The 26,953-nt window shown below is 33.0% G+C and overlaps 3 protein-coding genes across 8 annotated transcripts; all 3 read right to left on the reverse strand.

Moving 5' to 3' along the window:
* Positions 1–24: 24 nt before the first annotated feature.
* On the reverse strand, positions 25–4,031 carry LOC104777635 (glutamate receptor 3.3). 2 transcript variants are annotated; one of them, XM_010501919.3, is made up of 7 exons: positions 3,644–4,031; positions 3,202–3,463; positions 1,764–3,121; positions 1,370–1,647; positions 1,238–1,269; positions 740–1,146; positions 25–661 (listed from the first exon to the last, which is right to left on the reverse strand). In XM_010501919.3, the coding sequence occupies exons 2-7, from the start codon at positions 3,452–3,454 to the stop codon at positions 179–181; spliced, it is 2,811 nt and encodes a 936-aa protein (XP_010500221.1). In that variant the 5' UTR covers positions 3,455–3,463; positions 3,644–4,031; the 3' UTR covers positions 25–178. The 2 variants fall into 2 exon arrangements, with proteins under 2 accessions (XP_010500221.1, XP_010500222.1); XM_010501920.3 differs by having other exon boundaries at positions 3,202–3,460; positions 3,644–3,933.
* A 604-nt stretch (positions 4,032–4,635) lies between these two features.
* Positions 4,636–6,975, reverse strand: LOC104777636 (uncharacterized). Of its 2 annotated transcripts, none has more exons than XM_010501921.2 (9): positions 6,777–6,975; positions 6,520–6,546; positions 6,332–6,411; positions 5,820–5,892; positions 5,656–5,710; positions 5,312–5,363; positions 5,174–5,198; positions 5,002–5,093; positions 4,636–4,908 (listed from the first exon to the last, which is right to left on the reverse strand). In XM_010501921.2, exons 1-9 carry the CDS (start codon positions 6,936–6,938, stop codon positions 4,860–4,862), a joined length of 615 nt encoding a protein of 204 aa, XP_010500223.2. In that variant the 5' UTR covers positions 6,939–6,975; the 3' UTR covers positions 4,636–4,859. The 2 variants fall into 2 exon arrangements, with proteins under 2 accessions (XP_010500223.2, XP_019099406.2); XM_019243861.2 differs by having other exon boundaries at positions 4,636–4,911; positions 6,777–6,948.
* A 249-nt stretch (positions 6,976–7,224) lies between these two features.
* LOC104779157 (uncharacterized) lies at positions 7,225–16,659 on the reverse strand. 4 transcript variants are annotated; one of them, XR_015593975.1, is made up of 38 exons: positions 16,222–16,476; positions 15,703–15,828; positions 15,436–15,543; positions 15,223–15,339; positions 14,992–15,142; positions 14,646–14,893; positions 14,375–14,557; positions 14,204–14,277; positions 14,011–14,128; positions 13,807–13,890; positions 13,566–13,661; positions 13,367–13,468; positions 13,198–13,266; positions 12,945–13,040; positions 12,746–12,853; positions 12,522–12,635; positions 12,276–12,359; positions 12,025–12,153; positions 11,710–11,908; positions 11,470–11,613; positions 11,328–11,371; positions 11,066–11,149; positions 10,898–10,966; positions 10,748–10,824; positions 10,579–10,643; positions 10,122–10,271; positions 9,625–9,690; positions 9,391–9,535; positions 9,219–9,283; positions 9,060–9,125; positions 8,777–8,870; positions 8,631–8,667; positions 8,455–8,512; positions 8,245–8,355; positions 8,095–8,162; positions 7,778–7,844; positions 7,617–7,685; positions 7,225–7,533 (listed from the first exon to the last, which is right to left on the reverse strand). XR_015593975.1 is itself a non-coding variant. In XM_087506518.1 (38 exons), exons 2-38 carry the CDS (start codon positions 15,772–15,774, stop codon positions 7,447–7,449), a joined length of 3,723 nt encoding a protein of 1,240 aa, XP_087362644.1. In that variant the 5' UTR covers positions 15,775–15,828; positions 16,222–16,659; the 3' UTR covers positions 7,225–7,446. The 4 variants fall into 4 exon arrangements, 2 of the variants coding, with proteins under 2 accessions (XP_087362644.1, XP_087362648.1); XR_015593970.1 differs by having other exon boundaries at positions 16,226–16,394; XM_087506518.1 differs by having other exon boundaries at positions 10,579–10,648; positions 16,222–16,659.
* Between the last annotated feature and the right edge of the window lie 10,294 nt (positions 16,660–26,953).

Below are 26,953 nucleotides of genomic sequence, written 5' to 3' on the forward strand. Positions count from 1 at the left end.
AAAAGTACTATACACTATAATAAATGACACGAAAAATTTAATTTTTATTTCATGTAGCTGCAGTGTTTCTATATTGTCCGTGTTTTATGTTAACACTTTTTGCCTAAGATTAAGATCATTACAGTTTGAAATTATAAATCAGTAAAAAAATATTGTATACGTCTCTGTAACTACATTTTCAATCTAAAGGGTTTACCGAATTGAAGCTTCTTTCTCTGTCGAAGCCTCGTGATCGTGTCGACCCTGAAGTATCGTTCACTGATCCATCAATCTTTCTCTTCTTGTTTCCGGACTTGGAAACGTCTTCTTTCTCATCCATGAGGGACAAGAATCTCTGTAGACGAGTGGAGCGCATGGAGGAAGAGTCATGGTTTTGCTGCTGATCTCTCGCAATGGCATCATCGCTTGGCTTTTTATAGAGCTGACGGATGATCTGAACAAAGTAGAGGAGGAGAGCGAGGAGACACGCAACTCCACATATGAGAAACAGTCCCCAGAAGCTTTTAAGATGAAGCCTGTCTGATTCGAGCTCTGCGTTCTCTAGAGTGCATGCGTTCTTCATTAGCCATTTGTCGTGTATCCTCTGCAAATCTCCGTTCTCTGCCAGCTCCAAGATCGCTGTTGATAGATCTATTGCGAGTGGAGAGTCTCTAGGAAATGCCTATGCAAAACCATTCATACTTACGAAATGAGCATATATAAGAAACCAAATACAGTAGTAAGAATATTTTATACTTACAAATCCCCAGCCGCTTTTGGTGAACTCCTGACCAACGATCCTATAGGCGCAGTTGCTGGAGAGGAAGAGTTCGACATAGGGACGTTCATCAACAATAGCGGCAACGCCTCCTTTGCTTGGTCCATCTTTTAAAGCCTTGGCATAGGCTTCAGGTGTTCCAAGTGCGAGAAGCCGTGACTCTGATATGTTGAGTTCATTCCGCAAATAATACTCTGCAAATGAACCCACCTGATACCCGATCGGATCATCCCTTTCTCTAAGGCTTTCAATTCCCTTGATGGGTGAGGAGAGCTGCTGAACTGTCAGAATCGATGTGAGACTAGCCGTGTAGCTCGAGTTTATTATTAGTACAACAAATAGCCATATGATCAGAACCAACCGCCCAAGTGTACTAATTGTGTTCTCTCCTGCCAAAACCAAGGCAAAAGACTTGTGTCAGTCAAAATACAGCAATCACTCTAGTGACCAGTAAGTTTTCTTTTCATTTTTCCCACGTACTATGCGCAAAAAACATGGTCGAGAAGCTAAACCTGCAGATATCAAGCAAACGATAAATGGATCAGCAGAAGAAAACATGAAGTTAAGAAAAGTGGGACTTTGTTCTATCTATGCTACTCCTAGCAAACTGACCAAAGAATTGTGACGCATTGTCTCTTCGGCGGGCCTCTGAATTCATCGTTAGTCCTATGCTCCAAGATCCAAACAACAATGCCAACAAAGAGAAAGCAGCAACCCGTGACTGCCCACATAAGCCGATTGAAAGGTCGGAGAAAGGCCCAAGCTCCTGAATTCAGTTTCTTAAAGGGAGCAACAACAACTAGTCCAGATGCTGCATACGGTTGTGTAAAATCCACAATCTTTGTCCGGTTTGTTACAATGGCAACATCACCCACTACCCCATCAAAATTCTGTAAGTAATTTCCATTTTAAAAGTAAGGAGAAACGGGAAGAAGAAGAAAAAAGAAACACATGACATTTAAAATAACTTTCATTAGAAAGAACGTATAATAAAATAGGCACTCACACCAGATGTAATCATCTCAACCATATGCGTGTAGCTCGGGTTCTCCTTCCCGTTTCCATAAGGAATAAACTTGACAGGGACTGCATACGGTAAGAGATTCACAGCAGCTGTGAAGACATCAATGCAGAACCCTTTGAACATATTCTCCGTTCCACGAATCTGTGACACAAACTCCTTGTAACTGACGCGACGAGGCACTCCGATCTTTAGCTCTTTCCCATTGTTAGAGAACACCCATCCGCGAGGTTTTGTAAATGTTTCTCCTGGCCATATCACATTCCTTAGTTTCGGACTTGTTGTAACATAAGACATATTTGGTCGACCCTTTGTGTAGAGTGACTCTGGTGATACGGTTGATAAACCAGAATGATTCGACCAGTAACCTATCTGACGAACACCGGTTCCCGCCACATTGATAATATCGTAAGCTGGGCGGGTCCGGGACCTGTCTGGAGCGAACTGAAGCTGTCCTGTTAAACCAACAATATGAGTTCCGAGAATATCCTTAAGCAGTGTTTCTCCACTATCAAAGACAGTCATCGCCTCGAGGTTGAGGTTTCCACTTTTTCCCAAGGTATTAAGCATTGAGTGATTAGAAAACGATATATTCCCACCGTCTTTGAAGAACTTATCCAAAGCACTCGCTAATATCATAACCGAATCATAAGCATAGAGAGCATACGTGTTAAGAGCCAAAGGAGCATCAGAAATCTTACGCCACCTCTTGAAAAACTCACGTTTTAAACTAGAATCAGGCGTGTGCGGACGCATAACAAGAACACCTTGAATAGTTTCCAGCCGTTCAGAAGGAAGCGGCGAGGAAGAATCAAGATTAGTAGAGAGCCAATCCGTAGCAATCCAAACGTAACCATTTCCCATCATTCCAAGATACTTGGCCTCTTTAAAAACCGCGAAACCCAACTCGGAGTAAACATGAATCACAATGATCCTCGGCTGAAGCAACATGATCTTGATAAGCATGTTCATGATCTCGTTCTTGTTCACAGCCGTATCCGGATGCAAACCAGCCTTGTAAGTGATTCTAAGTCTCCTACTCGCAAGCTTATCGTTAAGCGCAGCCACACCGTTCCTACCGAAATCATCATCAACAAACACAGCAATCACTTCTTTCCAACCGTAGTAATCAACGATGGAAGCAATAGCGTCCATCTGGTATAGATCGCTCTGAGTCGTCCTGATGAAATAAGGAAACTGTAGCGGCGACATTACGGGATCCGTTACAGCAAACGAGAGAAGAGGCACACGGAGTTCATTAGCCATGTGAGATATCATATGAGCAACAACAGAACATTGTGGTCCTATTATCCCAACTATATCCTTCTCCATAAACCTCAACGCTACAACAATAACAAAATAAACTCTCAAGTAAAAAACAACTCAAAGTTGATAACATCCAAAAACATTACTAAAAGTGTACCTTCAACCATGCCCATAAAACCGCTGCAATTAGAGTTTTGCATCGAAACTGAAAACTTTGTACCGGTGAGAATGTTTGGGTTTGAGTTCACATCTTTGACTGCTTCATCTATCGCAATCTTAGCAACTTTGCCAATCACTGAATTGAAACTGAATATAGAACCGATTTTCACAACTTTTGGTTTCCCAGAATACCCTTTTCCGAAAACTAAAGACAAGAAGAACAAAGCCCAGAGTTGTTGTTGTTGCTTCATCTCTCTCTACTGACAAAGACATGTAACATAAAAAATATGTTGGAAATTTTCTAAAAGCAGCAAAATATTATTGGCGTGATTCAGTAGGACCAAACACACCCAAAAAAAAAAAAAACCCAGAAATGGTAAGAGTTAAAGCAGCAAAAATTTACATGTCTTGATCAAATGATTAAAATTAGTGAGCTGTACCTTGTGAAGCTGCTGCAACTAGCAATGAGAAAAAAATGAACCAAATATGGATATTGAGGGGGAGAGAGAGAGAGAGAGAAGAGGATTGAAGAAGGAGAAGAAAGGGGAAAGAACAAAGTGACGGAATCAGATTCGCTGATGAATTGAGATTAATCCCAACCTCATATTCTTCAAAGAAGTGAGGAAGGGACACATTCACGTTCACGTGTGTCTTTGCTTCTGTCTTTTTTTTCTTTTGGATTAAAGAAGAAAGAAACCTTTCAACTTGTTTCTTTTGATTCTTTTTTCTCAGTCAGAAAATATAATAATTTAGTAAAAACATTTAAACTCATATGTTAAATGTGTTAAGTTCATACTTGATAGTTAGAGGAGAAAAATGATCAAAATCAATTCCAACTATTTACCAAATGCTTTTTTATAGATGAACTTCAATATGTTGTAAATAACAACATGAATTATATTAAAAATCAAATTTGCTACCTAAACTATATAAATTGTTGTTAATTTCAACCTAATTTTGAATAGTATTAAATCAGAGTTTAACTATGTTGAGTCAGACGATATGTGGCATCCACATGACACTGGGAATTGCCAAAACTAAGTTGTTTTGGTCATTTTTAGGTGTGTTGTGGTAAGAAACAGAGCGTTTGACAAAAAATGGAATATTGGAGTCTGTTTTCGGGTGTGTTTTGAGACTTTATTTTTGGTTATTTTTTGCTATAAAATACCCAAAAATGACCAATACGACGTAGTTTTGGTAAGTCTCGCTGCTACGTTGAAGTGTAATTAGGATTGAGCACTTGTCAATATTTTAACCTTATTAGTATTTTACACTTGTTTAATTGGTATAATTTGAACACTTGGGTTTATGTAGAAATGTCTGTTTATCTGACGAGCCAAGTCAACAACATATATAATTCTGTAACTTTACGAACAGTTATAGTTCGTTGTATAGTTTTGCTAGATGGGTTAGTTAACCTAAGCTTCCAAAATAAACCATTGTAAACTCTCCATATTAAGTTAAGCTGAGTTCGACTACAGGAAATCATGGGGACGACAAAAGACATGGAGACCCGATTATCAACAGAACATAAGATATGGAAAGGTATTTTGAGGTACATATGAGTTGTACATAGATGTCTCAATAACATGCTACCAAAATGAGACCTTCACTTGATGGGAAATAAGTGGTGAGCTTTTCACTAGCTGGAATCAGCTATAATTCATCTGCATCGTCGTCCTCCTCAGCCTCAGAGTCTGTTTCACTACTTTCGGAAACGAAAACGCAGAACCATATCAGATTTCTTATCATGGTTTCGAGGCAGAACAATATAGGAAGAAAAAACATTTGTGCTAACCTTGATTGGTTGCAGTGGTTACTTAAAGTTTGACACAGAACCTTGCTAACTTCTCCTGCTTTTAGGGAGCCATTCTTTATTACCTCACCGAGCTGCAATCCGCTCACCAACATCAACTATATTTGATCAAACTCTAATCATCAATAAAGAGAAAGGCTACCCGCAAGTTTACCTCGTCTTCAGTTTCTTCCAGCAATCTGTGATAAGAAATCACATATATAGATTTTAGAGGAGCTTGATGAATTATAAGATGGAACAAGATACTGAGACGACCCATATCGCGGATCTGAAGAGGTTCTTATTCTCTTACCTTCCACAATAAGTTGATATGTCATTTGCATGGGCTTTAGCTTCCTGCTTATCTATATGAAAACAGACAAATATAGACATTTCACTAGTGTCTAGAGATGAGGATTTCACAGCTATGATACTACTCCAAATTTTCCATCATCATGAAAGCTCTCTCACAGTTGCTCATGAGAAATTAAAACAGATAAAGCGGACAGCAGATCCAAATGACAGTATGTTCTAGTAGACAACTGGATACACTACAGAACAGCATTTTTTCCCTTTAACTTATTAAAGAGAGACATCTAAGCTTACTTTATCAAATATGTCACAGAGCGCAAGTTTTAAAAGGAAAGTAAACATTACTTGTTAGATTGTCAAAATTTCCCACTTTCACCCATTGACTGTTCTTTGATTCCACCTGCAGAAGTGTGGCAATAAGAATCTCTGAGATATAATAGCTGAAAAATTACAAAGATGTTGCTACCGGAACAGGGGTGTGATAAGAATTCTACAAGATCTTAGCTTACCTTTTGTAAAGTATAGTCCTGCATTCTATCACAAAGCCCGTCCAACAAATCAACCACCCTCAGGTCGCTTATTCTATTTGGATTAAAAAGAAAGAAAGAAAAGTTACAGGACCATTCACCATGACTAAAAATAACAACATATTACGGGAACAATTTATCAATTTTTGAAGAAATCATAGTGTATCAATTGTTGTTTTACATCAATTACAGACACCCGCTCTTAAAAGTGTCCAACTGTTAGGATAGTTTGCCTTTCGTCACTGCTCCTAACAGCAGATACACGTTACCCTAGTTATCACATTTTATAACTCCCATCCAGATTTCAATCCGCACTTCTACTTGTAATAAATATCACAGTTACAAATCAAGTAATCATGCAAATGTACATAAAATGAGCAAAATATGTTCTCCCTGTCCCATGTGTCCTATTTTACCATACTGATATTTCAGGATGTGCACATAAAAAACAAAGAATACACAATCAATGCACAATGAGGCTACAATGTTTGTACCGGTAGTCAATAACCTTCCCTTCACGCTGACCTTTAGAATTGAGTCGGTTTCTCATATCAAGATGGTTTCGTGGTTTTTCCTGTTTAATTTAGAGAAAGGTTAAAAGCATTGAAACAGGAAAAGGCAAGCTTTGGTAATGCTATAAAGTACCAACATGAGAGATAGATATTAAAGACGTTCTTCTTACCTTTAAAAGCTGTAACTCTAATTCCTCCTGCACAACACCAATCACCATTTTTAGTATTAAGGAAGATACCCTAACTCATTCCCTAGAATCAAAAAGACTTGTGATCTTGAAAACATAAACCCCCAATTGCAAATTTCTAATGACTCGTTTGGTTACTAGGGAATAGACAACATATCCATCGAAGATCTCTTTAAATCGGCGTTCGGTGTATAACACGAAATCGAAGAGAGTAAGTAAAGCTAGGGGTTTCGACGTACCGCGACGGCGTTACAAGCAGCGCATTTGTCATCGACGGAGGCTCCGTGTGAGAAAATCGCGATAACTACGGCGGTGAAGAGCATCAGTTTCGCCATTCTTACTTGCCGATCTGTACCCCTCTCTCTCTCTCTCTCTTTGAATTTATGTAAAGAACACGTCATCACTTTGATACGTTGCTATGAACCAATGAAATCGAATGCTTTAGCCGCGTCGGATACTTCTCTAGAAAAAATTGTAGCCACGTCGGACACAACTCTAGAGTTGTTGCCAGATCAAGTTTTGGTGGAGTCTTTTGGACTTGGTTTCAAACTATTTAGTATGTGCGTATCATCTTTCAAAATGTGTAAATTATCTACAAATTTGATGATACAGTTTAGCTTGCAAGACTGTTTTTATCAAATCAAAGTTTTCATTCATATAGAGAGGCTCACTGTATGAGTGTAGGGATGTTATAATACTTTACTATCACTATAAAATATAAATCATTAATGGGTAATAATGGAAACAGTAACAACAGCCGAACGAAGAACATTTGGTGTGATTTTTTTTTTCTATGCATTGAACTTAGCTATCCCTGTGGCTGTGGGTGGTAAACAATTTTAATCATCTACGAATGGATGGCTATAAATTAAAAAAAAAAAAAAAGAAAATCTAAAAACTTTAATTCAACTATGGCAGCGATGAAACCAAAGGCCTATGATCTTGCCTTTCTCCTTGTACGTGTCTTGGTGATGGACCAAACATGCTCAAGAACACCTTCATCATTCAAACCAATATGTCCATAATACATAAGAAAAATATCTAACATGAGTGAATGTTTGAATGATCATATGACTTACTGGTAAAAATACAAGGCCGTGCAAGAAACCAAGTAGGACTAGTGCCAGATACATCTTGAAGTAGTAGACCTGTGGGGGGGATACAAAAACAAATTCAGAAGCCAAATAAGAAACGGAAAGGAAAGAATTAAAAAAAAAAAAAAAAAAAAAAAAACACATACCACAAAGACTTCTGATCTTGAGAAACCGAGCACAATCACCCCAACTAGCTTAGTCAATGTAATTCCACTGCCACAGTACATGATACGAATATTAGAATAATTCAAAATACAGAACATATGTTAAAATAGGGACATTAGATTGTATTAGGAAGCAATTCTAATAAATAGGAAGCAATTCTTGTTTGTGAGATCCTTCCCAAGTAAGCGCGTGGGGAAGTTATGGGCTTTGCTAAGCGTTTATCAGCTTATACCGAGGGAAACAGAATCTTTGCTTTATGTTCTATGTTCATGGATCGAGTTGAAGAGAGACAAAATACCTGAAAACTGAAGCTCCCATGCCACCCAGCGCCTCTTTCATCCGTTGGTTTCTGTCCCCAGAGCTTATCTGAGCATTTTGGAAATTCCCGTCAGGATGAAAATAGCATTTTGGTTGTTAATACTGTTAATACAGACAGAGGGGGACTGACCGAGAAAGCGTGAGTTATGTGTACACAAAACTCTACCGCTATGCCCACGGACATGATTAGATTTACAACCGACAATGCGTTTAGCTGGATATGAAAGACTGCCATAACTCCCTAGCATGTTGTAAATCAAGGGTTGGTCGAGTATCACATTAGTAAACTGAGAGTATGGAAACAGATCGGTTTTTTAATAACAATGAGAGAGTAAAGTACCAGGAGATCAATAATGATCATTGCGATCACCAGCAAAATAATTGCAGAGCTCCAAAAGCTGAGTTAGAAAGCAGACAGAGGGAAAAAAGAATCAGGTTAAACCATATCTAGCAAGAAAACTATGTTTACACAAAGTTTAGAGTATATTCCAGTGGGAATGAGCTTTAGAGTGATACCTGCATGTGATGATTAAACACACGACAAACACGGCAGCTGTAAAAAAAGAAAAAAACTTTCAAAGTCAGCTCAAAGTCAAAAGTTAGAATCAAGACCTACCAACTAGAAACTCAAGCTAAGATCTGAGAATATAAGATTTACTAACCGATGGCTATGGAGAGGTTGATTAATGCAGTTTTCCAAATGTCAAGATATTGCTCAAAAAACATATAAAATACTGAATATGGATAAATCTCCATCTGAAAAAGAATAAACTACAAGTTAGACATTAAGTTCAATAAAAAGAAACTACCATAGTGATGAAGAAATTGCGACAAGTTAGATCAGCTTCCATTAGGAAAACCATGGGGAAAAAAGTATTAGTCATTTTTTTATCAAGTAGATACCAAAATATGAAATCATGACTTGCATCGATCAGTATATGGTACCTTTAAGGAACGGGAAACTTTTGCGCTAAACTCTTGAGCAGCTCTCATTGAATTAACATAGTCAACCTGAAAACTAACTTTCAGTATAAACTAACACAAGAATAGAGACTAACAACAAACGTGAATAGTTGCTCTACATTTTATGAGATGGGAAAGTACCTGCTTGTTAAGAGGTGTATGATAAGTGCGGAACGATGAAGCTTGAATGATACCATTTTCATAGCCTGGTAAGAAAGGAGAACATACATATTACAGATTTGAGAATCAATACCATGCTACAATCGATGACAGTTAAGTGGACTAAAAAAGAAAAAGGAGATAGTGTGGAAACCTTGCAAATCAACACTACTAGAATAAGCACCATGACCACCTTTAGCACAATCAGCGGAAGGAAGCGCACTGAGGAACCAAGGAAGTTTCTCTTTGAATTGGGTTGTGGATGGGCGGTCACTACTTAAATCTGCATGACGGAAGCACTGGACAACCAGAAAAGAAAAAAATTATGCAAGTCATCATTAGAGATGTCAAACACATCCCCACTAATCGAATTAATTGAATAAATTACCGTGGTACAATCTTTGCATACTTCACTTAGGCCACAGCTGCCTTGATCAGGAGGGCAACAAGGAGGCTAGAAATGCAACAAAAGTACGAGAACATTAGCCTTTAGTAAGTTATAAATCGCTCGACACAGTTTTACCATAATATTTTGGACCTCATAAATAAGTATGATATTTTATACGTTTTGAATAATCACAATGTGCTACTTTTGAATAAGTTTTCCAATATCTGTAAGAATGTGTTAAGAGCCTATCCCATAGTAGGCCCTACACCAAGTCCAATTAAAAGCTAGATTATGAGTGGGGATGCCCATGTGACTTTTTAACACAATGAAATGATTAGTCCCATTTATAACAAATGAGAATGATTATAATAATTGAAGCTACTTTCTTCTGCATGTCAGTTTATTCAAGTCCACCTATGTGTGTAGAATATGGGACCACTACATCTAAAGTATCTTGACTCTAAAACCTTGGCAGTGAAATTAAAACATATACCTACCTGGTCATCAGGGGGGCAAAAGGTACCATTTGTAAACTTTCGGCAACAACCAAATGCCTCAGGAGATAACCACACAAGAAAGTCATCAAGCCATGAAGCAGCTGGCTTAGCTATGTAGCTAAGTTCTGGAGTCAAAGAAGCTCTTGCAATCTATGGACAAGAATGAATGTTAGACAGTCGTAGAGAATAAGAATAGATACTCTGCTAGATATGTGCCTATTCGATTACTACTGAAACACAATCAATGCCAACAGCTAAAGAAGTTGTGAAAATTAATAGTACCATGTCTTAAAATCTTGTGAGGACATATAAAGTATTAATTCTTTTCCACATTGACTTGTGGAACAGATTAAGAATGTTAGCTTACCAAAGTAAGAAAATCTTGATATATATCAAAGACAGCTAACCAGATTATTGTGAGGAGAAACGGAAATAAAGGCGTACAAGCTATATATACCTCATTCAAAAGAGAGTTAGGATCACACTTGTTAATGGAACAAAGTTGATTTGTCTGTCTTGATTCTGAGCTGAGACATGAGGCAAATTGAGTTTTAATCATAAGATTAAGATGGACCAAATTATATTAGCTAAACGCTTACAGCTAAGAGAAACAGAACGTGAGATACCTGTAGTTATAATTTTTCAGAACAAAGTATAAAGGTGGACCGATACGAAGATATGTAGATATATTGTTGAAGTAACCCTAAAAGGAAAAGAGGGGCACTTGTTAGATAACCTAGGTTTGATACTTTACATTATTAAAGTTCAATAGAAACCTGAAGATATGAATCCTGAGGAAGAACAATTTGTTGCTCCAAACCAGGCTCAATCCGAGTGGACAATGCCTACATAATCCATGAACACGATAAATAAAAATGATTATTTCAACAGCTAAATGAACAATACAACATTTCTCTTATGGGCCGGAAAATGTATCAACTCACAATTCCAGCCATTGCTAAGCCAAAGAAGAAGGCAATAACCAATATTTTGACTGCCCAATGACTGAGGATGGGTGCATGAATTTCCTGAAGTGTAGAATGGAGCATAAAAAATTCAAAATAAATAGTTTGAAAAATTGCCTAGAATAAAATGCATGCTAGGATAAGGTAAAATGTTCTCTTTTCAAGGGAAATCTCAATTATGTAGAACAGAAACCAAATCTCCAATGGTGTACTAGGTGGTATGAGTTAATTAATGAAGTACCTTCATATATCGAGTCAAAAGGCCAGCTTTTCTCTGACCAATCCCTGAGAGTGATACCAGGCAACTCCAATGAAACTTTAGTTTCACAAAATTCTACAATAAAAAAAGGTTCGGTGATATATCAAAACCCAAAAGTGATTACCTTTGTCACCACTATCTGATGATTGTGATGTCTTGATACATGGGAAGCAATCAACCCTCCTATTCTCTGTCCGTTGGAAGTCAAAAACAATCAAAGCAACAAAAGCAGTAACCTGGAGAAGAAAGTCCAAAAGGACAGCCAATGCTGCAAGCATGAAGCATAGAAATATAGAATAGTTAAAAAGCCAGAAGGTAGATAATCAAAGTATTCAAACTGAAATACTGAAAAGGTTTTACTGACCAGCAAACATGGAGAACACTCGAACAGCTGGCATTTTAATAAAAGCACCAACAGCAAAAGCTAAAATCTCCGCTAAACTTGCAAGAGTAATCGATGGTCCAACTTCCATAAGGGCATTGCTTATTCGTCTTTCCAAAGGGAGCTCTTGATCTTGTCTCTTGACAGCATGAACCAGTATGCACATATTATCAACACCGACCTGTCGATAGATAATTCAAGTAGAAGTAAGGAAAAAATAAGAACAAGATGTAGATCGTTTGCAACAACATCAGTTACATATTTAAGTTGCAAACAATTTTATCAGACATGACTTACAGCTAAAACGAGAAAAGGTATGACTTCCATTATGATTAGAGTCGATTTCATCCCAACAGCACTGAAAAATCCTACAGAGCCAAGGACAGAAAGCATGACAAGAAGCACACCAGATAGACCAAGCAAAACCTGAAATTAAGAAGGTTACATTTCAGAATAAAGTATAAGGAAATCCTTTGAGGTTTGAAACTTCGTTAAGTTCAGAGTAACACTATGATTCTGATCATTCTAACCGTTAATCATTATCATACCTTTGAGGTAATGTAAAAGGAATTTAAGCGAGGTGCATCCCCAAGTGTGAGTGATATATAGGCAAACATGACAAGATAACTTATCTGAAGGACAGAAACAGGAGAAATAGAAGACATGAAAGACATTAGAAACCAAACAGAGTAGGAATAAAATAAAAAACAAAAAAATAGAAGCAAAAGATGGCATAAATATATTAAGATAACATAGACCATAGAATCTTGAAGGTACAAAATAAGGAAACTCACCGCTATAGTTATGACATCTGCGGTGCTTTCTCTTTTCAATTCTTCTTCAATAGAACTTTCCGAAGAGAAAGAAAGAGTTAAATTTTTTGCTTTAGCCATTGGCAACAATTCATCCTGTCATATAAAGAGTACTAACGTAAAAGAAAGAACAAGAACGGTAGCATGAAGCTTTGTACATCATAAAATTAGTGAAATTAAATAACTAAAAATATGAAATTTCCAACCTTGGCCAGTTGGATAAAGGCTTTCTCCCATGCCACTGCTTTCTCAGTTTTGTTGCCTTCATTGTTAACAGCATTGTCCACAGGATAAGTCACAAGAAAAGCAGAAGCCTGTCCTAAGCATGTCAATTAAAGGGGTATTAGATACTCATCGTATGAATGGACTTGCTCTATGCAAGTCTAACAAACTGAAGAATACTACCTCACTAAAACTGTTCCCTGCGAAACCTCCCAGTGCAGTAGTTGGATCAAGGGGACCCTTAAATGCACTCAAACATGAATCTGTCGAAGTGAAATGCTGAAGAAAGTAGTGAGCATATTATAAAGTGGTTAGATATCTAAAAATATTGCCACAAACTTAATAACATGAAACAAAAATAGGCTAAAAATGTGGAGTGCAGTCACGGAGAAATTACAATGAGAAAAATGAAATAGTATATCAATTCGCCAGTTACCTCAAAGCAATATTTAACATGATCGACGCCTCCAAAGTCCTCATAATTTTCTGGTTTCATTTTGAAATACTGCATCCAGAAGCAAAAAAATCCACCAGATACGTTAGGGACTACTGGTCTATTGAGGAAAAGCTAAACTCATAGTACTATAAAAAGAAAGGAGTGCAACCTGCAGAACACTCTGTGTGGCACAATCCTCTGCAAGGGGTTTCATGCAAATATCTGTCAGAGAAACCATAGAACCTGCGTGATTTGCCCGAAGTCCATCAACCTACCATATTAAACAACTTTTTACATGTCCAGTGCAGAAAAACATTATGTGGGTGATCAGATGGATTTAAAATGATGGAAAACGAGAAAGCAAATACCTTCTTTTGTATGTCAAAAAGTAACTTAATATTGTCATCTGTCAAAATCTCAGGCGCCTTTTCATGAGGAAATTTTGGAACTGTTGCTAGTATTAGCTGCATAAATTTCCAAAACAATGTGAAAAGGAAGCTGATTAAGAGAAGTTTGAATGTTTGATACCCATATGAAAAACAAATGCTGCACAACCCAGCGCCACAAGAACTTTTAGTGACAGAGACAAGTTGATAGAAATGGGGAAACCTGTTCAATTCTATAGAAAGGAGAAAGATGGGTGTCAAAGAATTGTTTCTCTTCAGCAGCTCTGCTCCCTGGTCCTACCCATAGCTGCAATATACAGTATGAAAAAAATTTATATAAACATTGTCCGGAAAGGTCAAATATGGTTGCAAATAGCATAGCATTGTAAAAACAATAAGCAAGAGGGAAAAAAATTCAAATAGCTACCTTATCAGGCCGTGTCTCCACTTTGAATCGGATCAAGCCCACACAAAGTAGAAGAACTATAGAGATTGACAAACACAAAACAAGAGTTGGGTGTCTTGCTACCCAAATCCCATACTTCCTGGAAACAGAAAACCCGACAATGTCAACAAACCTACTTTGAAGCTAGGCAGCCTAGTGTATGAATTTCAATTACCTGTAAAAATTGGCCAAGTGTCCTTGCACTGTCGACAGCTGAGCCCAGTTTCTCTGTGGTGTATTTTGTAACATCTGAGGAAACCAAAACAAAGCAATGAGCATCCCAATTATTAGTCAGCAGCTCAAACTTCATAAGTTGAAGTAGTGGTCAGGCTAAGCACAAAAATACCTGTGCATGAATAGTGTCGGGTTTTTGCAGATTATTAGCATTTCGTTCTCCACCAGCTTCTGAAAATGGTCTCATCGGGGAGGTGTTCTTCTTACCCCTTACTCGGTGAAGTAAACCCCCTCCGAGAAACAGAGAAACCAATAAAATATACGAAATGGCTAGTATGAAATCAACACATTTCGCCTGCATGATTCACCACCAACCAGGAGGACCATGTTAAACAAAGAATTCATTATCACAAGCACTAGTAAAATATGGAATCCATATATACCTCAAGTGATCCAATTTTGATTGAACAAGAATGCTTTTTCTGAGTAGGAAGTTCCGCTTTACTGGAGCAAGTAGCTGCAGAAGGACAATCACCACAAGAACAGCCAAGAGTATCATCACCACATGAATAAGCAGACACATTCATAGGCCTCATTCCAGATGATACAGGTGGTGCTGGCAAAAACGCGATCCCATATGGTGAGCCTGGCAAATTGACACCCGCTTTCTGGCCAATAAATGCAAACCATTCTGATGGACACAACAGACATCACAGTTATTCCAAGATTAAGCTAAGTAAAAAAAACTCAATCGAACTAGTCCTTGAGGCATATAACAAAAATATCTACCCTTAAAATTCTTTGCACCGGCTCCGAGAAAGTCTAAAGCACGGCTATTTGAGCTACCAAATTTCACATCTTTACAGGATTCATACATCCCCGCTCCAAAATCATCAGTTATATAGTACTGAATCCCATCTACAGTCGAATTATTCTTGACCTGCCAAACAAAACACAGCAATGGTCAAATTGCAGCAGCAATTAGACAGACAGGTGCATCATTCAAAAAAAAGTTGTTACCTTTGTAGTAGAAGTGACATTGATAAACAAACTCTGATCCGGAGAACAAGTAAGTTCACAGAAAAGATTCAGAAAGTTCCTCAAACATGCTGGACAACCTACAATAAAGGGAATAGCCTGACAAAAAACACACACACACATTTCAAATTTCAGTGAATCTTGAATCATGAAAAAAAAAAAAAAAAATCCAAAGCCTGGATTTATTTATAATACCTGTTGAACTTGTGAACGTAATGTATCAAATTGAGTCTCTGTGCAACAAACATTGCCAGTGATTGTTGGACACAAGCTTTGAATCTTGGAAGATAACAAATCATCAGGCTAGAAGAAGAGAGAGAGAGAGAGAGAGAGAGAGAGAGAGAGAGAGAGAGAGAGAGAGAAGGAATTAGTAGCCAGAGAGACGACGACAACAAAAATGGCTTCATCTCTTGAGCAATAAATTTAAAAAAAAAAAAAAAAACACAAACGACACATACTCACCTTCACAGCAGGTATGTTTAAAGGGCAATTTAGTACTTTCCCGTCGCTTCGTGCTCCACAGATGTCATACATAGCACAATATCCTGCTGATTGTTTTGCTTCTACTCCATAACCAACAAACAGAATCTGCATTGGTAAAAAAAAATTCCACAATAACATCAAATTCAGAGAAATTCAAAAAAAAAAAAAAAAAATCCAACTACAAAAATTTCAAACACACAAAAAGGTGAAAAGTTTGTATATCAATACGTTAATCATCACAATATGAATTAACAACAACAAAAAGAATTCCACAATTTGAATAATACTTTTTTTCCTTGATAAATCACAATTTGTTGTATCAACTGATTGAGTGATTTCACCAAAAAATTAAAAAAAAAAAAATACAAAAACCTAAAAAGTGTGTGCATCAATGCTACAATCCGAATTGAAATCTCTGAAATAAATAAAAAATGCAGAAACAAATTTGCCAAAAGAGAGGAGAAGCAAATGGATAGAGAAAAAAAAAAAAAAAAGGACTTTCCAGAAGAAGAAGAGAGAAAACAAGAATCCTCATAATCTTCGTCGGCAATATGGTAAATCTCCTTTTGGTTCTGAAAATCTCAATTAGAAGAATCTCATCAGAAGGAAACTGGGCGTGGAAGAAGAAAATAACAGAGAGACAAAAGAGAGGAAGAGAGGAGGAGTCAAAAGGTGTGAAAGAGGTTTTATAATATATATTTATATACACATTACACAGTGTGTCTGTGTGTATTATTATGTGTGTGCTTCAACAAAGCTCTGCCATCTCAGGTCCTAGGGATGTGAGAGAGAGTTCTAATAATTTACTATTTTACCCTCTCTTTCGTTTTTTTTTGTTTTCTCTGACGTGTTTCGTCGTAGAGGGCGTTTCCGTAATACTTGGGAGAAAGGATTACGCGGTTCCTCCGGAAACTGATTTTTGTTTCTATCTTCTTTGAAACAAAAAAAATTTTTAGGTGTTGAATGAGAATATTGAATGTAGTAATTTTTTTTTCTTTTTTTATTTTTAGGTTTTGAAAATATGTTTAGTTTTGGTTGTAAATCTAAAAACATTTAAAATTATATATTTAACTAAGACATTATTTTCACTATTTTTGTTAAGATATTATTTATAATCCTATTATTACAAATATGAAACTAATATTATAAATGGTAAATAATTACATTGTCATACCATTGGTCTTAAGGTAAATATGTTTAATTTTTAAGTAAGGGTGAAAATATAACTTCAATCTTAGACTAATAAAACCTTTTAAATGATTATTAATTTCAAAAAATAAAATATTTTCTTTCTCTAATTAATTATAGAAGAAAATTACTATTTAATTTTAAAAATTTTAAACCAATCAGAATTTTAAAATTTAAGATTTTATATCTAAGTATCCAAATTTTTATTTTAATAAATTTGTTAAGATTTTAAATTATGATTCTCCTATCATCTTTCTTTTAATTCATTTACAAATTCTTTTGAATTATCATATAATACATCTAATAAATAAATCTATAGTTTTCTGCATATGTTGTGATTTAAATTTTTTAAAACGAAAATATATAACTAAGTCTAAAAAAATGTGTTTTAATGTTCGACATTAGCAAGTTGGTAAAACTAAATTTATGTGGTTGGTAAATTAATAAATTTTATTTACTCACAATTAAAAATAATAGTTAATACCTTTAAATATTTCACAAAGTAAAAATGCAAATACAATATAAAATAGAGGATTTTCAAAAATACACATTTTCCTATATCACTTTTTAAAAATATCCTTTTATGTTATCTATTTTCAAAAATACCTCTTTTCTATGTATAAAATAACTTAATTCTAAGTCTTAAACTCCAACTAGTAAACCCTAACCCCTTAAAATTATATCTTAAATGTAAAATAGAGAATCCAAACATAAAAAAAATTCTAAAAATTATTTTAACATATTGTAATTGTGTAAAAGAGGGTAAAAATAAAAATGCTCAAAAATAGTATTTTTGAAAACTCGGATCCAAAAAAAGTATTTCTAACAAATTCTCATATAAAATGATAATATACATCAAAAAAAAAAAATACTAAATCCAGACGATAAAAAAAAAGATATATGTAGATTTACTATATAATTACAATATTAAAAATAAATAATACTTTTTCAATCAAAATAATTTTTTAAAATAAATATAACGATAATTTTTATTATTATATTATAATTTTTATTATTTTATGGATATCTCATAGTTTAATGTAATTACTGGAGATATATTTATGACTATTAGATATGTAAAAACCATACCATATTCGTAATTCATATATAAATATATAATGTAAAATTAATTAACCCATTTTACATATCATTATATTAAAATATATTTTTAGTATTCGGATTCCTTTTTCTGTTCATGCAAGAATTTCAAACAAAGTAAAGGTTTTATTTGCTCGAGCATCGAACACGTCATGCGTTGCACATTACAATGCCCTCGCTGACCAGACAAGGTTATTTGTAGTTCAATTTGCAAAACCACGGTAACAAAGTAAAAAAAATTGAATTTCGTATGAGATTAGTATTAATCTTTAACAAATTTGTATAAATAAAGCGGACTAGTCATTTTATCATCTTCGTGTGCAAAGATGACCTACCTATCACTACCAGCCCTCTTTTAAAAATCTCCGCCTAGCATCGATTATGCCCTGCAAAATAGCTAGGCCCACCATCTCCGTCTCGATTAGTGACTAATCCCTATTTAGCATCGATTATTAAATTATATCTATCTAATTTGATTATAAATAATATGATTATTTTTGCTTAATTTTGTATATAATGATTTTTTTTTAGAGCCAAATATAAATCAAATTTTTTTTTTGTTATTTAGACATTTAAGTTAAGAGTTTATGATGTTTTACAATAACTAACGTATAAACTTTTAATAAAAATCATAAATTTTCTTTTAAAATTACGGTTTTATGTGTTTACTGTAATTTTTAAAGATAATACTATAGTTTTATATTTTATTTTTATATTTATATTTTAACATAAACAGAATTATATATATTTAAAACTACATATTTTTATTTTATTATTAAATTAATAAAATAACCCTAAAACTAGTCCCCGATTAATCCCCGTTTAATCTCCGATTTTCTCGTTAGGCGCTAGGTCCACCCCAATCGCCCGACTAGCACCTAGCGATTTCTAAAACAGGAACGAGTAGACAGACGTACATTGTTTTTTTTTTCTTATTCTCTATATATATAGTGAGTTTGATGATATAGAAACAAATTTTAAAATTGAATTTTAGACTATTATTAAGTATGAAAGTAGAGAGAGTTGGATTATATATAACTTTTGGAAATCGAAACCCGTCTCAAACACCAACCCAACGATTGTGGGAAATAAAAACAATGTGAGTGGGTGTGCATATGTGTCATGTGCACCTCTTTGCATCTTGTCCTTCCATCTCTTCCTTCCATCATCACTATCATACACATCAGTAATCACCCACTATTTTTAATTAATTTTTATTATTGTTATCCACAAATTTTGGTACAACAACAAAAATTAATTTATCCCAAAATCACCTGATGATCTATATGAAATATATATATCCCCGGGTCTCTTGGGATACTTTTTATCTAATCTTAAAATAAAAATATCTAAATTAGGATTGTTCTCCCTAAGTGTTATGTGGCACTAGCTCATCTTTTCTAGCGTGGTTGTTGCTTGGGCGTCCACTGATTTGTTGAGGACATTGTTATGACGTACCTAAATACAGTTGAATGAGAAATATCACAAAATATGAAACAGAAGAAGAAACAAAAGAAGATGAACTATAAATGGGATGGCCACCAGAAAACACATACATACTTGACTCTGCCGCACAATTGCTTCACGTAAACTTTGTGCGTCCACAACTCTTTTAATGAGGCTAGTTTTGTGCAACCTTCACAGATAAGATTAGTTACACTTTTTTTCCTTTCTACTAGTTAGTTAATTACATAAATTAGAAAAACACCCAAGCAACGGTGATTTCCCAATTTGTAATAACTTTTTTAAAAACAACTATTTACATATAATAATATATGAATGACGCGATCCCAATTTACTAGCGACAAAATTTTTAATAATGGTGCAAGGTGATTAGTGGAAAATAGTTGAAGTATTTCTGTTTGGCGCGATCCTTGGATTCCTAATCACCATTCTCTACCCGCTAATGGTAGAGGCAGATTTTTGCATCCAAAATTAATGATTAATCACTTAATTAAACCGGTGACTAAGAAGTGGCTTTTACTTATTCTTCAAAAATTTATGGATCCGAAGGATATTCATATTGTTTGGAGTATGACTATAAGCAAGTCCTTTAAGCTAGATCAGATGGTATGGCATTATTCAAAGTCTGAAAAATATCCGGTCAGATCAGGTTATGGATTGGCTAGAGAGATGGTGGAAGAGGTACAATATTCCCCAACATGTATGGCTTTAAGAGCCCAAGCATGGGAACTCCACGACCTCCTTAAGATTAAGCATTTCTTTTGGCAAGTTCCATATGGTACTCCCAGTGACATATCACTTAGCTCACCGAGGCGTTCGTGAGGAACATCTCAGCACACCTTGTAGTTTACGAAGTCCGAATACCAGGGTAGCTTAGTGATGTGTCTATATTTGAAAACAATACCAAAAATACCCATACCAAAAATCTATAAACTGGTTACGGGTGTTACAAAAACATTATAGTTCAAAGAAAAATAAGGAAAATGGATTTTAAAAGATAGAAAAAATAAATTGTAATCGAAATTACAAAAATGAAAAGTTTTTATAAAAGTGAAAATAGACATATGAAAACAAATACAAAATGGAGGAGAATAAACTACATGTACTGTATTCTGCCATTTTTTATATTTTTTTAGTTAATATTTTTCCTCTCAATAGAGCCAACTAGATTGGTATATTGTTGCTAATCAGATTACAGTCTTGTATTTTTGTTACCTAGATTATAGTTTTATTTTGAGCATTTTTGTTCGAAATGATACAGGTGATTAAAGTGTGCAACTTACCGTTAACTTTGCCAAAATCTGAAATAAGAATATTGGTGGTGGCTCCAGTTATTTTTGAAAGTTTCTAATTCAAAAGTTTGGGTTTTTGTTTAATATTTTTTGACAAAAATTATATATTTTGTAATATATTTGATTTTAGTAGTAAATTTTGAAGGTTGTCATATTTTGCTGAAAAATGAACTTACCCAAAAAAAAAAAATGAACATAAATAAATGATGGTGACATTGAGCCAGGAGGGTGTGTTTAAGGGGTTGGTAGGAAGTGCCCGTAATGATGAGAGTGTGATATAACGTGAGGTCCACATCGGACACATTAATTCAAACATAATTCCGTCTGTGGAGCCAATTCTATTTGCTTCGGAGCTCATTCCATTTACACTATGATATTTATCATTGCCAGTTAAGAAACAAGTTAAACAAGCATTTTTAACATATAAAAAGACTATTGAACACAAAATAAAACAAATGATATTTGTATATAAATTATAACCTAATGATTTATAGTAATCTTGTTAATTGAGTTAAAATTAAAATTGAAATATGATTTAAATTTTTTCAATTTTTCTTTTTGTTAAAATTGAAATATGCAGTCACTTATTGCGTAAAGAAATCAAATCTACAAATTGGATTTGTGAGCATTCGTTTTTAACTTAAATCAGCTTTTAAGTTTGCATTGTCTAGCCCAATAAAAATAAAGATGGTAGTTGGTCGTCATTTGCTAGTTGCGACACTTATTGCAATCTTTTTGCTTCGTCACCTTCGTTCAAACTTCTAGTATGTACCAACTTCGATTATTTTTTCTGTATTATTCCATTTATGTAATAACTACCGCTAGCTAGGACCATTCTGAATTTCTAAGGCTAAATGACGAAATAATAAAACTCAGATCATACAAACTATATAAAACAAAAAATAACATTATATGAAACATTACAATTAATAGTTTTATTCATAGGTTTTTTTCCCTAAAAGATGGCCGAAAACAAACAAGATTAACGATAACCAACCATCATTTTGTGATATGTGCGGCCTATCGAACCCAAACAAGATTTAACAATCTAGAAAGTTGAACATGCATATTTCTTTCAGTTTTATTACACATTAAATGTTACATCAAGAGTTAACAAATTCACATTCACAATATTTTGTAGAAAAGAACATTAGAGTATACTGTATACAGTGATACTTATTTCTTTAACCTTAAAATTAAATCTGATTCCAAATACGGAGCCCCTATTTAAATTAAGAAAAATGTTTTGGCTTTGAAGGACTTATTCTAACAAGTGCCAAAATAACACCAGTGCTCAAAAAGAAAGTGTTAACTTTTTTGGCAATAATATTATATAACACATTCACATCTGCAGTATTAATAAATCAAGCTTTTCACGACCCACTCAAAGTAATGATGGTTACTCATCTGATCTATATCATTCCAACGCCACGCCTTCGTTTTCTACTAAACTAAACAACTACATATAGGGAAAAAAGAGCAAGTGGTTCCAATTTTTCATAATTAAATAGGAAAAAAGGGCTGCATCTTAAATTCTTAATTTATACTACATATATAATAAACAAAAATAAATACAAAAGGGTACTTGTCAATTCTTCATCTTGAAATAATAAATTCCTGAAAGTTAATGTGATGGACCTATAGTTGTGTAAAATTACACGTCAATTGTTGGAAATTTTATACAAATATATATACTCTCCATTTCACAAAAAATACCATTTGAACACATTATTGATCATTAAAAATAGGGTTTGTTAGCAAATTAATACATTTTGGAAACTTAATTGAAAAACTAATACATCTATTCTATTAAAGTTGAAGTACTCACTAAACTCAAATTAGACAATGACTTTGTTTTGATAGTTTTTTCATTAAAAATGATTAAAGAATCACTTAATTTAATTAAATTAACCTATAATTTTGATTTATCTAAATGACCATTATACCCTTGGGTCGATCACTTAAAACTAGCCGGATCGGAATGCGGATCCTCTCTGGCCCGAAAATAGAAGAAAAAAAATTTGCGGATCTGTTTGTTCTCCAAATTAATAATTTTCGGACCCTGTATATTATTTGATTCAAGAATAGTTAAACACACAACCAAACAGATGTATAATCCCAATAAATAAGGAAACTGGTATCAGAGTATTTAATGGCTTTAGTAATATCAAATATTAACTACTACCATACTTAATCCCTATAATTATTACGAATATTAATAATAATGATAAATCTTTAATACTTATCAATTGTGACTTTGTTGCTTCAAAAATAATCAATAGACTAGGGGATGCCCATGCTACAGCACAAGATTATATATTTTGTTAGTTACTCTTTTTTGTAATTTGTATTTTTGTAATGTACTGTTTTATTTTGACTTATTTTATTTGTATATATAGTATTTATTTGTATATGGGTTATACGGTAAATTGGAAATCCTAATAGAGTAAATAGTTTGCAGAATGTAGCTTTTCATGAAAACAGACACACCGCAGTATTGGATAGTAATTTTGTAAGAGAATAGACACTTCGCAATATCGGATAGTAGTTTTGTAAGAGGATAGACACAGCGCAATATCGAATAGTAGTTTTGTAAGAGGATGAATTTTTCTTTATTTTGGTTTGTCGTCAAAAGATGAGAAGTTGCTTGTTAAATTTTCGTGTGAGATATTTCAATGGTTAGGAAACCATTGTATTTATAGTGAGCTTAGGTATATTTAGGTTATCATTTAGAAGTTAATATTTGATATATAATCTCAGCAAAATATATATTGTTTCTTGTTTTATTATAACTAAAAGATAAATATTCTATGTGTAAGATTATCCCAAAAGATTGTTTTAGATTTGCAGTTAAAATTAATCTCGGCAATCAAAACATTTTGTAAGATTTGGAAATCAAAATATATGGTTTTAATTAAAACCAATGAAAAAATATGTGGCCAAGATATAATTTTATTTTGAGAATCAACGGATAGTGTTTGATGAGAAAATCAGATCAAATAACCAGGTACTAAATGACATGTCAAGAGATCCGATTTAATTTGAATGGTTAGAGAATTTTAATGGCATAATATACTAATGTATTAATAATTATTTATTACTAAACATTTTATTTTAAAGACCAAAACAAAGTCATGGTCCAAAAAATAGTCCATGAGTACTCGTGCTTTAATATAGATAATTTCAACTTTTTAAATGATTATTAACGAAGCAACTTTAAAAATATCTCGCAATTACACACATTTGCGTTTTGGGACGATTACGAAGTGAAAAAAATTGTACAAAAACAATTTAATTTATAGTTTGATTAAAAACATGTTTTAACAGGTTTAACTCAAACATTTTTTATATTTTAAAATTGGGTTTTTTAAGAGTAAAAATATTAATATTAATTAAATATATTATAGACTTTAAATATATTATAATATTTTAAACTTTAGACGAAGTTCAAATATTTATAATAATTTAAATATTCTATAAAAACTTATATATATATAATATCTTAAACTTTTTTTAAAAACGTAAATATATTATAATATGTTTACTTTTTAAAAGTTTAAATATTCTCAAATATATAACCAAATTAAACTGTTAAATTTGGATACCTGATAAATCAAGCTTCCTGCTCATTTGTACTCAAAACATATTAGTCATATTTTTATAGTGATTATGAACCATATTCCAAAATATTTAGTCGATGTGGATATACAGTATACATTTTCTGTAAATTAGTTTACAATTTTACATATACATAATTTTTGCATTTTTAATTCTTTCCATCTATACTATTCATAATTAATTACTATAATTTCGTTAAGGAAATATTGAAAAATCTAAACTAAATGATGATTTGTTTTATTTAATTGTATTAACTTTATTTGTTTTTTCTGTAAATATCTCACAATATAAAAGCAAATCAAATAAGTTTACATATATATACAATTTCGTATTTAATATATTGATTATTTTGGAAGCAAAAAAGTCACAATCCATAAGTATTAAAGATTTCTCATTATTATTCGTAATAATTATAGAGATTAAGTATGATAGTAGTTAATATTTAATATTACTGAAACCATTAAATACTCAGATACCAATTTTCTTATTTCTAGGGATTATAACTCTGTTTGGTTGTGTGCTTAACTATTCTTGAATCAAATAACATACATGATCCGAATATTATAAACCTGGAGTACAAACAAATCCGAGAGTTTTTTTTCTTCTATTTCCGGGTCATACATGATCCGCGTCCCGACCTGGTCGTAAATAAGTGGTTGAGCGGAGGGTATCATTGTCTTTTAGACAATTCGAAACTATATGTTAATCTAATTAAATTAAGTGATTCTCTAATCATTTTTAATGAAAAACGTACCAAAACTAAGTGATTGTCCAATTTGAGTATAGTGGGTATTTCTGCTTTAATAGTATAGATTAAATACGAAATTGTATATATATGTAAACTTATTTGATTTGTTTTTATATTGTGAGATATTTACGGAAATAACAAATCAACTTAATACATTTAAATAAAAACAAATCATCCCTTAGTTTAGATTTTTTAATATTTCCTTAACGAAATTATAGTAATTAATTATGATTAGCATAGATGCAAAAAATAAAAACCGCAGAAATTATATATATGTAAAGTTGTAAACTAATTTACAGAAAATGTGTATTGTATATCCCACATCGACTAAATATTTTGGAATATGATTCATAATCATTATCAATATATGACTAATATGTTTTGAGTACAAATGAGCAGGAAACTTGATTTATCAGGTCTCCAAAATTAACAGTTTAATTTGGTTATATATTTGAGCATATTTAAACTTTTAAAAAGTAAACATATTATAATATATTTACATTTTTTAAAAAAGTTTAAGAGATTATAAATTTTTAAATTTTTATAGAATGTTTAAATTATTATAAATATGTGAACTCCGTCGAAAGTTTAAATATTATAATATATTTAAGTCTAAAAAATATTTAAGTAATATTAATATTTTCACTCTTAAAACTTTTAAAAGTGAAATCTCAAACAAATCTGAGATTTTTATTTTGTCAACTTTATCTACTTAGTAAAAAGTCAAACAAATAAAAATTACGATAGTGAGAGAAAACCTCAAACAAAGACAACCAATGTTGTTTTTAAAGAAGTTTTCCAAAATCACCATTAGGAAAAGGAACGGTAATTATTTCCTAATTATTTGGTAAATCATAATTTTTTTTGAATAATATCTATACTAATAACTCTATATTTATTCTATTTTGGTGTACAGGTTAAATACAATAAATGTTGAAGCGGTTAATGAAGGACTATGATACCTCCATCAGTTTATAAGTCATGTCTAATGTTACTATTTTAATTTGTTCTTCTCTTATTGTTTACTTTGGATATTAAACATTCGTAAACACAAATTATTATTATTATTGCTACAGCACGAGATTATATATTTTGTTAGTTACTTTTTTTGTAATTTGTATTTTTGTAATGTAGTTTTTTATTTTCACTTATTTTCTTTGTTTATATATTGTTTATTTGTATATTTGGGGTTATATAGTGTATAGATTTGTATATTTGTGTTTTTTTTTTGTATATTTGGGGTTATAGCTATCCCTCCAAGATGTCCATAATCCAAGAAAAAAGAAAATTATATGTCTGTGGAAAGAAAAAGGAAAATTAAAAAAAACAAATTACTAAAAATAAATATAACCCGTGCTACAACACATGTGATTCCCTAATTCACTATCTAAAATTAGAAAAGTATGGTGTTGTGTAATAGAGAGTTTGTGAGATAGGGAGAAATGGTGGGACATATGTTTGGTGAGAAAATGACAAAAATGGGTATGTGTGTGGGTAAGAACTAAAATTTTTTTTCCCTCCAATCATAATTATTCAAATAATTGTTAATATAATCTATTTTTAGAAAAATTCTTAGGTACAAAAAAATACATTTTTTTTCGTTACAATAAGATATGAACTTTATTTAATAATTTTTAAATATATTATATAAATCTTTTGTATTTGTATACCTTAGTATGTATACAGATGTCTATACACATTATTATGTGTACAGATGTTTGCACACATTATTAACTTTACAGATGTAATTTGTATAAAAACATTGCAGTACAAGCATATCTACAGACATTAGAAACCCTAAGAATTAAACAATTTTCATCTA

This window comes from Camelina sativa, chromosome 3, assembly GCF_030686135.1.
Source record: "Camelina sativa cultivar CO46 ecotype springtype chromosome 3, ASM3068613v1".
In the NCBI taxonomy this organism is placed as follows: Eukaryota; Viridiplantae; Streptophyta; class Magnoliopsida; order Brassicales; family Brassicaceae; genus Camelina; species Camelina sativa.